At 44.5% G+C, this 16653-nt stretch overlaps 1 protein-coding gene across 2 annotated transcripts; it reads right to left on the bottom strand.

The window, feature by feature from the left end:
* Window positions 1-12249: 12249 nt before the first annotated feature.
* LOC107527650 (high affinity immunoglobulin epsilon receptor subunit beta) lies at window positions 12250-16653 on the bottom strand. 2 transcript variants are annotated; one of them, XM_087822388.1, is made up of 7 exons: window positions 16592-16653; window positions 15447-15567; window positions 14769-14903; window positions 14358-14421; window positions 13708-13856; window positions 13252-13350; window positions 12250-12394 (listed from the first exon to the last, which is right to left on the bottom strand). In XM_087822388.1, the coding sequence occupies exons 1-7, from the start codon at window positions 16651-16653 to the stop codon at window positions 12296-12298; spliced, it is 729 nt and encodes a 242-aa protein (XP_087678514.1). In that variant the 3' UTR covers window positions 12250-12295. The 2 variants fall into 2 exon arrangements, with proteins under 2 accessions (XP_087678514.1, XP_016055916.1); XM_016200430.2 differs by having other exon boundaries at window positions 13708-13863; window positions 14365-14421.

Below are 16653 nucleotides of genomic sequence, written 5' to 3'. Positions count from 1 at the left end.
GATGCTGACGACGCTGGAAGAGGCAGTGAACTCAGTGAGGACCCGCGGTTAGACTCGCTGATACGAAACTTCCAGGGACCAGACTTCGCAGGAACTTAAGCTTTTCCTCCATTGTCCAAGGGGTGACCTGTCCTGCAGGGACAAAGCTGCCTATGGGGAGCAGAAGAAGAGCTGGAAAGCTAGCAGGCTTGACACAGCCCGTCCATGTGGACGGGAAGAATGTCCCTGGAGAAAACTGTAACATTCGGAGGCGTCACAGCTGAGAGGCAGACAGTTTACATAGAACTCGCTTTTCAGCCTTGAGCGTATCCCTCCAGCAAGCCCTGCCGGCTCCCTCCCCGGCCCTTGGACCTGTTTCGCCTGCGGCACGTCCCCGCGCTCCACCTCCCGGGATGCGGCACCCACGCTGCTCAGTCTTGCATCGTTGTCTTATTTTCTTTCCATTACGATGTTGGGTGATCCTTTCCTATTCCACCCAGAGTTCTAGTGTGCAGTGTGAACCCACACAGCCTAATGCCAGAACTCTTCCAGACGCTGCAGGTCTGGGCCTGTGCGCCCAGCTGCACGCGATCCTCGGCCCCCGGAGCCTTTCCCTCCTCCCCCACCACTGAGGCCCACTGGTGGCCGCTCATCAGCTCCATGGTCACCCACGGCGACATTCTGACCTCAGGGAACGTGGCCGATGGTCTCTAGCTCCACAATTGTTCCCATATCCTGGTAACTTGGCTTCTGTCTTGCTGCTGGGGTTTAATAGCCAAGTATGCCATGTAGATCCCTTCTTCTTTCTAGTCTTAATAACCAGTCTTTCAAGCTGCATCCATATTGTCACGTGTTGCAAAATATCCTTCTTATTCTAAGGCTAACCTTGAGGACGCTGCTCTAAGTGTAATGAGCCAGTCGCAGAAGGACAACTACTGCATGATTTAACTTATATAAGGTATGGAAGATAGTCCCACTCAGAGAATGGTGGGTGCCAGGAGCCGGGGGAGGAGGGAATGGGGAGCTGCTGTGCAATATGAAATTTCCATTGCGCAGTATCAGTCCTAGGGGTCTGCTGTACAACATGGTGCCTAAGGATAGCAACACTGTAGTGTCCTTTTGAAAGGCTGTCGAGGGAGTAAATCTTAAGTATTTTTACTACAATAAAAAAATAAATTGCGAAGAAAGAAAGCCAAAGATTGGCCCCAATTTAAGGATTAAAAACAAAGTCTCTGTACTTGTGAATTCCTTTCTGTATTTTTCCATTCTTATACCCAAGGACTACAGAACGTGCTTGATTCTAGGACCAGGGCTAGAACCCGGAGCCTGCCTGGGAGCCTCTAGCTCACTGCACTCTCGGATACCATGTACATTTATTCTCTTGTATTACTTTTGTCTGTTTTGTTTAAAAGAGTGAATTGTGTAGCAAAAGCAACCAAAGAGGCGATAAGGTTTGAAGAAAAAAACAAAAACGTTCCTTAAACCTTACCTGTCACGCAGTGGCCAGTTTCACATGCACCCTACATGCTCCTGTTCTCCTTTGTCCTTTGCCTCCTCTCTTTGTATTAGTTGGTGCACATTCCTCACCCTACACGAACAGCCATTCCGTCCAGGCCGCTCACCAATCTCTTTGCGCTCAGCATTTTCCTGTGGGCACCGCTGACACCGATGCACATAGACACTAGCAATCCCAAATGTAAAGGCCCGACAGTAAATCTTGACCCATGCTACACCAAGACCGAGCCGCGGCTACAACATGCTGACGGAAATGAGCCAGTCACAGAGCGACAGATGCCACACAGCAGGCCTCTTTCTGTGAGGAACCCGGGGTGCTTAAATTCATAGAGGCCTATAAAACTAAAGGCAACAAAGGAACAAATAAGAAAACAAACAAACAAAAACATAGACACAGACAGCAGTGTGGTGGTTTCCAGAGGGAAGGGGGTGGGGGGTAGTAAAGGGCAAAGTGGGTCAAATATATGGTGACAGAAGATGATTTGACTTTGGGTGGTGGGCACACAGTGCAATATACAGATGATGTACCATAGAAATGTACACTTGAAACCTATTTAATCTTAGTAACCGCTGTCACCCCAATAAATTTCATTTTTAACAAACAGAATGATGATTACCAGGGGCTGGGAGGATAGGGTAATGTGGAGTTACTGTTTGATGGGCATGGAGTTTGAGATGAAAATTTGGGGGTTTTGGTTGTGAGGATGGTTTCACAAGAAATCTCCATGCTGATGCCATCGTCTCCAAACTCCACAGTCTGAGAACAATCCTCTGTCCTTCCACATTCACCACATGCATACAAACTTAGTGTGGCCCCCAACTTTCCAAGACCGTTCTAAAATCCCCACTTTGGGGACAAGTCATAGCTTGGACAACAACTTCTCTGCACACAGCAGTTTTCTCTATTACAGAATTACAATGGAAAAATGGGGTCTTATTGCAGGATTTAACCTAGCTGTACAGTACTTGTGGAGAGTGCACTCTGTAAGACTGAGTGACACATCAGGAAATGCAAAGGATTGTATAAAACCACCACCTCAAAGCATGAAGGAAACCAAAGGATGGCTTTACCCAGTTCGCTTATTTGGAAAGTGAGTAAACTGAGGCCCGAAGAGGGAAATTGATTCACTGATCCACGCAGGTGGTCAGCAGCAGAGACAAGGTGAGAATCGAATTCCTGGCTGTCGGTTAAGAAAACAGTAATCCCCCCCAAAATTTATGATCCAAACCAAGACGCCTACCTGTTCCTGCGGCCTGCTCCTGTGTGTTGTGGCTGGTGGGCCAGGGCACCTCTGGGGAACTCTCAGCAAGAACTTCCTACTGGCTGTTCCTGCCACGATTTTTCTGCTTGCTCTCCAACCTCTGAGACTTCCTCTCCCTTTCTCAGAGTAATATTTACGATTGCACAAGATAGGAGTCTCGCCGTACTTACACACAGTTGATGTAAAAAGTGCCTCTGCTTCCTCTTTCTAAATGTCAAGGTCTGGAAAATGACATAAATTAGAAGTAACAGGCAAGAAAGAGCTTGTGAGGGCGAGTGAGCTGCACAGGCCCATTTAGAATCCATTTCCTGCATTCCTGTATGTAATTCAACCCAAGTGCCCATCAGTAGATGCGTGGGTAAAAAAGTTGTGGTGCGTTATAGTGGAATCCTACTCGACCATGCTGTCCTTTCTGTAAAAGTGTTTTACTGTTTGTGGTCTGAAAGCAAGAACAAAGAAGATTCCAGGGAATCTCTGCATCTATTGAGCAGATATGATTTACTTACTAATAAGACACCTCCTTCTGAAAACTTAGCAGTTAACACATTTGTTGTTTTTCCTAAAAACTGGAATATAATTTCCTTGGGGTGAGGCAAAAACTTTGCCACCTACATTGCCAGTTCTATATATGCTCAATCTTCTTGAAAAAAGATTAATTTAAACATATTATCTATTTAAATAAACTAATAATTAATATTGTTAGATGACAATATTACTTAAACATTGGTTTTTGCTTTTAAAATATGGGACATTTTATCAAACATATGACAGTGGTTTTTCTCTATTAATTTTACCCTCTACTTTGAATGCTGTGAGGAACAAAACTGTTGAACATAAGCACTAAAACTGAAGTGTAGTGATTTTTGATCTTTGTATCTATGAATTTTAAATCATTTAAAAATGGTCATGTTAACAAAGACTTTCATTAATTTCTCTTTAATGTTAGTGCACCCTGATATTAGTCCACTATTCACATACTTTGTAGCACTTGTCTGAATGCGAGTCCATTATTACCAAGGCATAAGTTACTGCAATCCAATTAATTTAAGGCAATGCTGATTCTTACATAGCATCAGATGTCTAGTGTGAGTAGTCTCCATTTATCTGATTTAGAAGACGTGTAAGGAATTTTAGGAAACTTCAATTAATTTGCTTTCCAAACCTTAGCAATATAATCATTGAATTCTCAAAACTCAAAAATCTTGACAGGCTCCACGGTTCTTTATTAACCTTGGGGAGAGGGCGGGCAGGTGGCCGTCTTTCCAACTTGGCCTAAGCAATCTGTTCCAAGAATTTGCCATAATTAGGAGAGTCAAGTACATTTGGCATATTTTTTTCTCAACCAAGTACTATTAACACTGTTATAAACTTCTGCTGTTACTGCCTCTTAAAAAGTAGCTTAATACAAAAGGATTCCTTAAAACGGGTCTGCCACCCATGTGCGTCTCTGTCTCTTATCTTGGCCAGGTCACCGCCCGCTTCCCTTAACTGAAGCAGCTCTGCTCCTTTCTGTGCCCTTTGTTTTTTCCTGTCTCCTCTGAGAGCCCCTGACACCTGTTATTCTAAATTTTGACAAACCCGTAGAAGTCTCTAGCAATCCATAGGGCTTCGTTAAATTTGAGAGGCTTTCTAATGAGGTGACTTTCCCTCTACAGGGAGGTTAAAATGCATTCTCTTTCTTAACGTTTGTTCTACCGGGGATAATTCTTATACCACTAGGGAGAAAAACATGAATAGAGCACAGGTTTTATTTCTTTCATTCTTTGCAGCTTCGCTCACTAACCATGGCACAAGAGAGCGGCTCTTATACCCACTTATCTTCACGGGAGGCGATAGATGATCCTGGTGACACGCAGTGGGCTCGCCCTTCGTGTGAAGGAGGGCCTGTCATTATGAACTGGAAATTCTGGAAATGAGCACATGTGATAAAGTCACACATCTGATTAGTCTACGTTTTCCTATGTGCAGTGAACAAATGGGAAGCCAACGTCCAGTCGACGGCTAAGGAACCTGCCCGGGCCGATGTGACTGCCGCAGATGGGAGAAGCCATACAGGGACCAGCAGAGCCAAAAGACACACAAAATACGGACACATTTACACGCAAACAATCCCCCCACTATGACACAAATAGTACCGATGCCTAAATTCCTGTGTGAGTATTCACACAGCTGGCAGCTGAAAGCTAGGAATAGATCCTGTCCGTGCTCCGAGCCCGGGGAGCCTTCTACACGTGAACTTTCACGGAGACAAGCAGGTGTCCCGAGCCCTAGCACCGGCAGCTTGCTGGCTGCATCTGGGTCTCCCCAACAATTGCATTTGAAGGTAATTAATCGCCTACACCCATGATCCACTTATGTCTAGAGTCCCCTGGAGAACTTTTGGTGCAGTTACACTAAAAGCATTTAGGAGACCCTGAGAATCCCAAGTGGTGCAATTATCCCCAGTAGAACAAACGTTAAGAAAGAGAATGCATTTTAACCTCCCTGTCGGCCTTACCTTCAAGGACCAGGCCGTTCGGCGTGACTGACCCGTGTCCCTTATCAGCTAACCAGATACCAACAGTTCTCCAGATCATTCGCCGTGGACGAGACACACGGTGTAGGAAGCAATCCAGGCTGGAGCAAGGAGCCCTGAGCCTGAGCCTGAGCCTGACCCATTTCTGGGGCAGCCCGGTTTCCCCGCCCGTTTAATGCGGGGGCGACAAAACCGGGGACTCTCCGGCCCTTCCAACCGCAGCATTAAGTAACGCTGAGCCCCAAAGCGCCGGGGAGGTGGCCAGGCGATCAGTGGCGATCATTCTGACCCTTGCTCTGTGCCGAGAGCTTCGGGTTTGTCTGCTCGTTGGCACAGCCGATGTTCCTTCTTTCCAGCCATGCCCATGTTAGCCCGTCATTTAGAGATGGCACTTAACTCTGCGTCCCAGATTCCTGAACACCAAAGCTTAGGAAGCGAGGGCTCTTCAAGAAGCCCGGGGGCCTGCCTGGAGCTAAGGGAGAAGGTTCGAGGCGTCATCGGAGTTTGGGGCCCCCTGGTCTTCTTCCAGCTCAGCTCTCCACGGCGCACGTCCGTCCTCAGGGCCTGGAGGGTGGCAGGCCGGGGGCCTCACCGCCAGCTCTCCGGCCGCCTTCCTGTAGGAGGAAGGCAGCTTTGAAGAGGAGCGACTCCTAAGGAAGAAATGGGCGCGTTCCCAAGGCTCTCCCAGCAAGGTTCCCCTCAGGACTCGCTGGCCAAGGCCGTGTCGCTGCCGTTTCTATCCACACGGGAGGCTGGAAAAGGCCGTCTCTTGGCCGCGCACTGTCCTGTTGCCGAGTAACGTCGCCGTCGTTTTGGAAGAAGGACAGGGACACTGGACAGTGAAGAGGCAGGTCGTCTGTTTCCAATTAGCGCTGAATTTGCAAGGTGACCTCCTGGTGAGCTGGCTTCTTTGCACACTTCAGGTAACCTGGTTATGAGCTCGTGTGAAGATCTAGTTGCAAATATTTGAAAAATTATGAACTGACACGTTTAAGACTTAAAAAGATTTCTTCTAAGTGTTTTCTTAAACCAGACAGTGAGTGGATATAGAACTATTTTACCATCACTTTGCGGATATTATTAAAATACATTATTTTGAAGAATTTTGTATTTCATCTTTAACCCCCCCACACACAGCCCCTATATGAATCAAATTTTAATGGCATTTTAAAAACCAAAACTTGTTCATCAATATTTTCCTATAATTTTGGCTAGCAATTAATTTTGAGTGTAAAAGGTAATAGTTTCTAGGTAATAAATCAAAGCCGAGTTTGTGTTTCATTACAACTAATTCAACCCGCGGAAGCTGTTGAATAATTATAAACTTTGAACAGCAGGACTTGTTTTAAATAATTCATCTTTCCTGCCCAGAGTGCTGGTTTTCGGTCTTCAATTTGCATGATCAGCAGAAAGAGTCCTCACCAGCTGGAAACCCCCGACTTTCCCCCTCGGTGCACAGTGGATTTGTGCTCTGAGATTTCCTTACAGGGCACAGAGAAATGCAAACTGCTTGCGCATCTTTCCTAGTGTAAATAACGCTGCAGTGGCATCCCAGAAGTGGGATCACTGGGTCATAAGGCAGCTCTATTTTTACTTTTTTGAGGAACCTCCATACTGTTTTCCACAGTGGCTGCACCAGTCTGCATTTGCACCAACAGTGCACAAGGGTGCCCTTTTCTCCACACCCTCGCCAACACTTGTTGTTTGCTGATTTATTGATGGCAGCCATTCTGACGGGTGTAAGGTGATACCTCATTGTGGTTTTAATTTGCATCTCTCCGATGATTACTGTTGTTGAGCATCTATTGACCATGTGTAGGTACTCGTTGGAGAAGTTTATATTCAGGTCCTCTGTCCATTTTTTAATTGGATTGTTGAGTTGCAGGAGTACTTTATAAATTTTAGATATTAACCCCTTATCAGATGTATTGCTGCTGAATACCAAGTCTTCTTTACGGAGAATCATATGGTGTCGAGGAATTTAATAGTTCAGTCCCTAAAGCATGAATATATGCAACATGGAGACCCTCAAAAGAACACAGCCCTTTTCTGCTACTCGGATTTCCAAAATCTTTGTGCCTTGTAGTAGAATAAACAGGACCGACGCAGAGAATTCAAAGAAAACCTTACTCTTTGCCCACAACTGTCCTTTCCAAACATTCTCAGTGTGCCTAGTTCCCCTTCCGTTTCTTATTTAAAATCTAAGATAAATTACTGACAACTAGTGAAAAGTTCTCCAGTCCCTTCAGTAATTAAAATGCACAGTCTTCCCCAAGAATCAAAACTCAGCTGTCATTGTCATTGACAGTCTTCTTTTTCTCCGTTTGGGTCTGCTTTAGTCAGGACACCTGTCTAAAATAGGAAAAAGGAAAGACTGTTCTCTTTTTCCCCCTGTCCTTTGCTAGCTTTGCTAAGAGGGATTTCTGATTCTTGCTGAGCCAAAGTTAGAATGAGAAGAGCTGAGGGGCAGAAAATGTCTTCCTTCATTGGTAATTTCCCAACTTGATGTCATGTCTACAGGAGTTGGATGAGCTGTGGTTCCAGTGAGATTCTGGTTCCACAGAGTTCTAATGCACTTACTCAGCTGCTTGCTCATAGTTCCTCCTTTGTCCCATCCCTGAGTGTCCAGCGAAAACCTTCAGCCTCAAGGTCTCCTTGCTTCCTCCTGGTGTCCTTTGGGAGCAAGCTCTAAGACCGCCCAGCTGGGGTCTCTCGCATGGCTCACCTGTGGGACAGGCCTCCCCAGTACCACTTACACCTCCTGCATAGCTGGAGCAGACGGGCTCTAGGCTCCCCCTCATGATTCCTGTCTCCTGGCGCTCATGTCTTCTGTGATTGCCTCCCTTTGGGATAGGCAAGACCGTGGCATGTTTGGAATCAATGGAATACAGCCAAGATGTATGTGATTGTGTGTATTGTGATTACATGATTGCACTGCAGAAGGGTGTATCTTCTGTCTTTTTTTTCCTTGCTGGCTTTGAGGAAAGAGACAGCTATTTAGGGGCCTCTATGTGGCAAGGAACTGTAGGCAGCTTTTAGGAATTGAGAGTGGCCTCTAGCCAACAGCCTACGAAGACCTCCAGTAAACACCAGCAAGAAAATGGGGCCCTTTGTCCTACAACTGCTAGGAACTGGATTATGGCAACAGTGGAAGCTTGAAAGTGAATCCTTTCTCAGTTAAGCCTCAGATGAGACCGAAACCCTGCCAGCACTTTGATTTCAGCCTTGTGTGATCCTGAAACAGAGAATGTGGTTAAGCCATGCCCAGAGTCCTGACCCATAGACACTAAAATAACAAATGTGTGTCATTTTAAACCTCTAAGGTTGTGGTATTCATTACAAAAACAACAGACACACTATCCATCAGTGTCCAAAGCCCCAGCCTTAGCCTCTTTTGGTTCCTCCGAGTGTGTTAGACTCAAATCTATCTTCTTCCCCAAACTGTGAGGACCTATTTACATTAAGATCCCCACATGGGCCCATTGAAGCTTGTTTTTCTAAGCTCCACAAAAGGAACAGACTGTTCACAAACAAATTAGAGTCAGGACAAACTTGTAAAATTAGACTCATGGTCCAATGCCCTTTCAACTTCATTCCACCATTTATTGACAAGAGATGGCTGACGATAGTTCTTCCAACTGTTTCTGTCTGTGGGGTTATTAATAGATTGTCCCATTTGATAAAGCATTGATAAAAAGGAGGACTCTAGAGACTGTGCTTGGCCCTTGGCATCATTAAATTGATGCTTCAATTCTATCATTCTTTTTTTCTTTTCTTTTTAAAAAATATATCCCCATTGACTTGAGAGAGAGGAAGGGGGAGGAAGAGAGAGAGAGAAACATCAGTGATGAGAGAGTCATTGATCGGCTGCCTTCTGCAAGCCCCTGACTGGGGACCAAGCCCGAAATCGGGGCCTGTGCCCTGACCGGGAATCGAACCTCCATCTCCTGGATGCTAGGTCGATGCTCAGCCGCTGAGCCACGCCGGCCGGGCCAATTCTATTATCCTTGATCAATCCCTCACCCTCACATACATACACAGAGACAAGAAATCAAGTTAAATGGTTCTGGTTTACTGCACAAACACTAGTAATTGATGTATCAAGGAGATCCCAAGTACACTAATAACATGGTTACACACTGCGCCGTGGGGTAAGGGGTCATGAAGCAAGAAACCAAGGCTGGATGACCAGGTGTGCGCGAGGCAGTCTTCAAGGAGGAGGTGACCTCAAAGATGAGATATTTAGAAAGATAATTTGGGGCGATGAATGGGTGGAGAGCACTGCAGTTGTATATTGTGCGAATCTGAAGTGGGCACGTGATAAAAGACAGCCAGGGGCAGGACAATTACCAGAATTTTCTTGAGACAAAAATTATGCTGTGCACATAGAAATATACAGCCAACTATGTGGTTAAAATATGAATCGGGGGAGAGAGAGTGGTATAAGACATTAGGTGATTGTAACGACAGACTGGATCCATTTCGAGAGGTCCGCGTAGGCCAGGCTCAGCGCTTGGATGTGAATACATGTGCCATGGAAGCGGTGTGATCAGTACCTACGGGTGGTCAACACTGAGATACAGCTTAGCGGGCCGCACCCGAGAGGGTGCACTTTCATTCTGCTGTCAAATTTTGAGAAAAGGAGCTTTACTTCAGAAAAATGAAGTTAGAAAACCTGAGGTCCCGAGGTTAGGCAGGCACACCAAGTCACTTACGTGGAGGTTAACTTGGCTTCACTTTTATTTTTAAAAAATTCTCTTAGGGCCCGGCCGGGCTTGGCTCAACGGTTGAGCGTCGACCTAGGATCCAGGAGATCAGGGTTCGATTCCTGGTCAGGGCACGTGCCCGGGTTGCGGGCTAGCCGATCAGTGACTCTCAACCTTTGATGTTTCTATCTCTGCCTCCCCTCTCCTTTTCTCTCTCTGAAATCAATAAAGATATATTAAAAAAAAAAAAAAAAAAAATTTTAATTCTCTTAGGGCGTTAGTGTGCTTCGCCACGTGATGAGCTCTCTTAGTGACACGACCCTCCATGGCCACGTGTCATCTTCACCAGAGCTCCGCGGCGGGTGCTCTCGGGCCTCTCCGGCTGCATTTCATTTGGTCTAAAAATGACCATCTAACGCGGAGCTTAGTTTAGGCCTGGCTGTACTCCTCCCCACTAACTCATGTTTCTAACTCCCCAGCATTTCTCTCAACATTCCCGGGTGGTCTCTTTTGATCTTAAACTCAAACAATTAATGTGTTACAACCAGTCGCTTTTATTCAGCCTGTTCACAAGAACACCCATTAGTCTTTCTCTCCGTGTTTTAGATATGACCACTTCTCTCCATGCCCACTGACTTTATTTTAGCTCAGGTCTTCGTTAATTTAATCTTCTTTCATTTCAAATTTCTCCTTCAATGATCTTTCCTCTTATGGTTTCCATCTCACCAGATACTGAGTAACTTAAACTCCCCACTGCCCACCCATCAATCTGCAAATATTATTGACTGTTGTGTCCATGAACGTACTGGTGGTTCAGGGAACATACAGACCTTTATGAGACTTTGAGTCTTTGAAAGAAATGTGTTATCATGGATGGGATGTAAGTTATTTGCATTTAGAACGTTATATATAGTGTAAGGGGTGTGAGTGTGTGTGCGTGTGTGTGTGTGTGTGTGTGTGTGTATTTGGTCTGAAAAAGTCATCGCCTTGAGAGAGGAGCAGACTTGGCTAGGAAATCGTAAAGGACACAGTGGGAGTTAAGATGGGCGATAACCTAAGACGGGGTTCAAGCAAGTACAGAAGAGAGGGCAGGAGAGGTCAGGCCGGGCGCCGATGCGCGGTGGTCAAGTACAAAGCACTTTAAAGAGAAAGGAGAAGTGGGACCGGAAAGTGAGGCTCTTGAAGTCAAGATAAAATGGGCTTAAATTTTATATCACTGGAGATTACTAAGATTTGGAGATTGCTTATATGTATTTATAAATTAGATAATTTATATAATGATCTCTTTTAGAACACTTTTAATTGACGGAAACATACGTGTATGTGTGTGTGTATCCACAATAGACCTTGAGTGCTGACAGGTAAATTATGCCTAATCTTCATTTTACAGGTGAGGAAACCCATATTAAGTAAATAATTAAATGATTTGCCACAACTCACTCAACTAGTAAGCAGTCGGCCTGGGATTCCAGTGCAGACTCCCTGCACTTTCTCAGATCAATCCTTCTAGCACACTGCGCTGTTTTCTCCATGGAATAAGGTCAAACATAAGCAGGGAGCACCCATTGCTAATCTGATATGAATCGGCGCAAATACTGAATATGTGCTTGCAGAATCTCTGTTCAAATCTCTCACTATCCTCCTGAGCCTGTTCTTAACGTCTACGAATTTGGTCTCCTTATCACCTCCAAATTCACTTCAGAATCATTTCCTCTCCTTGTTGACTCTACCTCTGGCCTGGCCTGGTGGGATATCCTCCCGCATCTGCACCCATCCGCTTCATAAATACACACCGAGCCCCACTCCGGGTGAAATACTGGGATACACAGCATGAGAGAGACAAGTGGAAAACTTCAGACACTTAATCGGGTCTCAGGATATGTTTGTGGAATGGTGCTTATGACCTAGTGGGGGGCAGGTACCATGCCCATCATTTCTGTGAACTCTAAGAAGTGTTGAAAGCCAAATATCAAACTGTTAAAATTTAACTCAACTCTCGACCAGCCTTCCTCTTGTTTTTATTTGCACAGTTGTAGGTACACAGTAAATGTTTATTGGATGTTGGTTTCCCAGAAAACATGGGTGTGAAATAGCAATAGAAAAGAAGAAAAATAGGCATCTATCATATCTACAAATTGGGCGCAGGGTGGGGGGCGGACTTGGGTGTACAGAAACAGAACAGCACCACCTGGAAAATAAATCACAATGCAGAATTGGCGGGTCATAGAGAAAACTGACATTTTGCCAGTAGCTCCTTAAACAAAGATCTTGGCTTTCGATACCTTTTGCTACAAATGAGAATGTTCTGAACATGATTCTTATGAATCAGTGGGAGAAGATGTCTCCACTCTCTCTTCCAACTCACTGTAAATCGGTGAATATATATTTAATTCTTCATAAAGACGATCTTCTGGAATCTGGTAAGGGAAAAATTATTCAGTATCAATCACCAAGAATTTTCCACCACTGGAAGACTCGTTCAAGAGATATATACCACCTCCTTTTGTCTTTCTGAATCTCACTTTCTCTTCCATTACACTCTAATCATTCCCTCCATCTCCAACAAACCAAGCCAGATTGGCTGGCCAAGTGGGCCCAAAATAAACCATGGCAGTCAATGACAAGATGGTGCGTGTGTGTGACTTTGGTAAATCTGCTGTCTTGTTTGTCTTTGGAGGAAAGTGACCAAAACAAGGCAACCACCTTTGAATGCTTCAGGCGAGTAGACAGATGGAGAGAATATATTTCATTTAGAAGATCTGAGTAAGCGTATGTGCACCGAGTATTGGCAATTCTTTTTCATATAGCAAAGGTGCAATGGCTTAGGTAAAGCAAATGGAAATGCAGGTGGTGGGAAAGAAAACTGAGGCTTCAGAGCAAGTGGGAAGGTGAAAGCCAAGGGAAAAAAGAGGCAATGGGAACAAATATGAGGGAGCTCTTGTGGGACAGAAAATAAGCTCAGGTATCTGAGTGGTTCCATCACTTGCTACCTGCTCATTCGTCTCATGCCCAACACATTTCAAAGCATCTGCATTTTCTAAAATGATGAAGGTTCTATTTTCCTAACCCTCAGTCACAGAGATATACTGATATTTGTGCTACTTAGGAGTAGGGAATGTGATTGGAAACATGAGATTTGGAAATCAAAACACTAAAACTTGGAGAAATACTTTTCTGCAAGAAATGTTCCAGGAAACCTAGGCCATGGGTTTAAGCAACTAAGCTCAACTTCTTTAGCCTGTTATTCAGGATTTAGTATCAGGCCTCTGCCTACCTGATTTTCTTTGAACATTTCTCCAATTCTGTAGACTGTGATTAACACAGCAACCCCAAACCCCAGAATGGTGAGAAACAGGATCATCGCCACAATTTCCTGTTGAACAGCCAACAACAACCAAAAAAGACAAGTCGAGTCATCAGGTAGGTGTCCCTGAGGTGAATTCCCTTACAGACACCCCTGATTTCATCACCCCCCACGTGATCGGTCCTTATAAAGTCACAGACACACACACACACACACACACACACACACACGAAAACCAGGAGTTACTCAAGGCAGATGACTCCAACCTTGCAGAATGGAGCTGGGTGGGGGGTGTCATCAGCCTATCTGTGCATGAACCTGCACGACACCACATTATGTGCCAGAGGTTGCGAAACAAAGGCTTGTGTTCATGGAAGAAGGGAACGAGGGCTTCTTCACTGAGAGTAGGCCCCAAGAAATACATACAGTGGAGAAAAAAGCCGCCGTGCAGAAGTCATCCGCGTGAGCCTCCTGGCAAATGTTGATGTAAGCCATGCTGCTCTTTAGGTTCATGACCAGGATGAAGATCCCTGTCCCCGCGGCGACGCCGCTCACCACGTTCACGCCCAGGCTCCCTTGCACCTGACAAGAAAAGCCACTTAGGCCCGTCCGCGCACCGCCAGGCGCGCAGCCAGCCCCCGGCGCTCAGGCCTGGCGGCGCCTGCGTGTATAAAGACGTAGGTTAACGGGGGGGATCCGGAAAATGTATCTGTTTAATAAGAATCTATAACCTTCTTGCTAGGATCACATTCAGGAAGACCCACACGGGCGCACAGACTCTCCTCAAATAGCCTCCCGAAGTGGAAACGAGTCATTTATTTGGTCATATGTCTATACCGCAAGGATAAGGCTTGTGTGAGGACATTTTCTAAACAAGTGTCAAAGTAAATTCCACTTTATTGTTTTTAAATGACACAATTGATGTTTTAATGATTATATCCAATACAAAACAGACTGGGGGGGGAAATCACATATCCCCATTATCTCATAACATAAGAGATGATGACCTGTATCCCTCAAGACTCCTAAAATTCGACTTTTCTTACCTTCTCAAGGATGAGCAATGACAGAGTTGCAACTCACCAGATATCCTGCATTTTCCTTTTCAGACATAATTGACAAAAATCCAGAAATAACGAACTGTCCAAAGGAAGAGAGGAAGCACAGTGAGTCTGCTCTTCTCCATGGCCTTTTCACCCCCTCCAGTGTAGGGGAAGCTGGGGGCACTCTGCAAAGTCAGCTCTCAGGCTTTCCACGAGCTCACTATGTTCGTGTTCTGATTCCCTCCAGAGTGCCTCCCAAAGTTACATGTACACATGAACTGTGTGTACGTTTTCATACAAATATATATATATATATGATATAAATACAAATATATTATTATATAAATCTGAAAACTAGAGATAAACAATTGGGTAGATCTGATCTGGGTAAGAGAAAAGCTATGTGCAGTGTTATTTCAGAGACAATTATAGATATATACTCACGACTGCTGCTCCCCAGAATGGGTAGCCTGCTTTAAATGATGAAAAAAAATCTTTCTCAAATTCTGAAATCTTGAACACGAAGTAGACAATGATTCCAAAACAAAGGCATATGAAACCAATCAGAATTTGTGTTACCTGTAGAAAAATGCATGACTTTTGTGGAATAAAATGATATTTCTCCAAGATTGTATCAATTTCCTTATAATCGAGGCCAAATGTGGGAAATTGCTTTGGTGTCTTAGGCAGTTCTGAGAAAGGGTCCAAAGGTGCTATTTTCCAGTGTCCTCTAACCACTCAAAGAATTGATACAGCAATGGCCTGCTGCAGGAATGGCCAAGACAATTCTCATCACCTTTACTTAGGTAGACATGGTGGATATCAATAATTTTCCTTTCCATCTAAGTGAAGATAAAGATTATAAATTCTTCACAGCAAGATGTTACATTAATCCACCAGCAACTGGCCAAAATTGGCAGGTTCTATTTGCCATTTTCATTCTAGTCTTCATGAGGAAATGATTTTTTTCTACCCAATAGGGAGGGCCTGGCTGGTGTCAACTCTTCATCTACTGGGCTCTTTACTCCTCATGAATCCAAGTGGGGAAACTGTAGGTGCAACCAGATACTCTTTCCTAGAGCCAGTCCTTATTTTAAATGAGGTTGGAGAGGGCTCACTTACCCCCAGGAATTCCAGCTCCCTCTTTAAAAATGTCAGCCATGTCTGGCGTGGTAATGGGGCAAGATTCTCCAGTGGGGTGTTATCGTGGAAAGGTCTTTCTGAAAGTTCAATTGCAGACACACTGTGAAGTTCAAACAGAAATTCAGTCATGAGAAAATTTACTAACTTCTGTGCAAAGTTCTGAACTCACGAAAAGGGGAGTTTTGTTTATTTTTTCAAAACAATCTTGCAATTAAAACCTTTATTGCAATGAGTAAAAAGCTGAGGCTCAAAGGGTCTAAGTAACTGGCCAAGATCACACTCTAATCAGTAATTAGAAGACACAAAATGGAATGAAAACTGTGCCAAGTGTTCTTATTAATCCAAGTTCTTTCCCATTAATCTATGCTGATGAGTGAGAATAAAAATGACTGAAGATGTTTACCTATGCATCTCTCAGTCCTTTTAACATAGAAATGTGTCGGAATATATTTTGTCACTGACACACCCAATTTCATGTGCACAAAGAAATGGCTTTGAAGGGTTAGTTGAATCTCTAATCCCGTTTTCATCCCCAGAGGGGGTTAACTGGAGATGCTCTCCCTTCCAAAGATTTGGAATACGCTTACCAGTTAATAATCTGACATTGATTCCCAAAGATCTGTTTTCAGCCTCTCTTAAAACCTTTCAAAGGAAAGTCTTAACACGTGTTCCTGTTTGGCATTCAAAGGAAAACTAAATTATCCACCGCTATTGGCCTTCACTCCAAGAACATCTCCCCTCTAAGCAGTGGTGCAGGATCCCACAGCTTGAGGTTTACAAAGACTAGACAAGGAGCCCAGAGTCATTTTAAAAAGAGTCTGTCACTTGGCACTAATCAGACACAGAGGCAAGAGATCTATATTAATAGTACAAACTCCCCTAACTCATACCCAGAATGTGACCCTCTTCTGTTAGAAAACTAAGTTATTCCCAGTTCACAAGGTGAGTAAAAACTCCTCCCCATCAATCAGAGATCTACTGGTAAAGTATAGCAAATAGCCTCCTTATACTTATATGTTAACTAAACCAGACGGGTCCATGAATTCACATCTCCCCAGCACTGTGACTATCTCTGGTCCACTAAGTAACTGAGCATAGAAGAAATAATAATAGCCAGTGCTTACCTGGAGGACTCTTGTGGATTTGGGAGAGCAAGATCTGCTCTGCTTCTTTCTTCTGTGTCCAT

Source organism: Miniopterus natalensis, chromosome 11, assembly GCF_054644295.1.
Source record: "Miniopterus natalensis isolate mMinNat1 chromosome 11, mMinNat1.hap1, whole genome shotgun sequence".
Lineage (NCBI taxonomy): Eukaryota > Metazoa > Chordata > Mammalia > Chiroptera > Miniopteridae > Miniopterus > Miniopterus natalensis.
The sequence above is the reverse complement of the archived record's forward strand: the minus strand, read 5'-3'. Positions and strand labels throughout refer to the sequence as shown.

Bases quoted from the DNA above. Each gene is read 5' to 3' on its own strand.
- LOC107527650 (XM_087822388.1), bottom strand. From the start codon at position 16,653: ATGGACACAGAAGAAAGAAGCAGAGCAGATCTTGCTCTCCCAAATCCA. The intron at 13,857-14,357 runs GCAACTCTGTCA...GTCAGGTGCAAG, and splicing joins TGCAGGATATCTGGTGAGTT to GGAGCCTGGGCGTGAACGTG. The intron at 13,351-13,707 runs GTATGTATTTCT...GCTGTTCAACAG, and splicing joins CGGCGGCTTTTTTCTCCACT to GAAATTGTGGCGATGATCCT.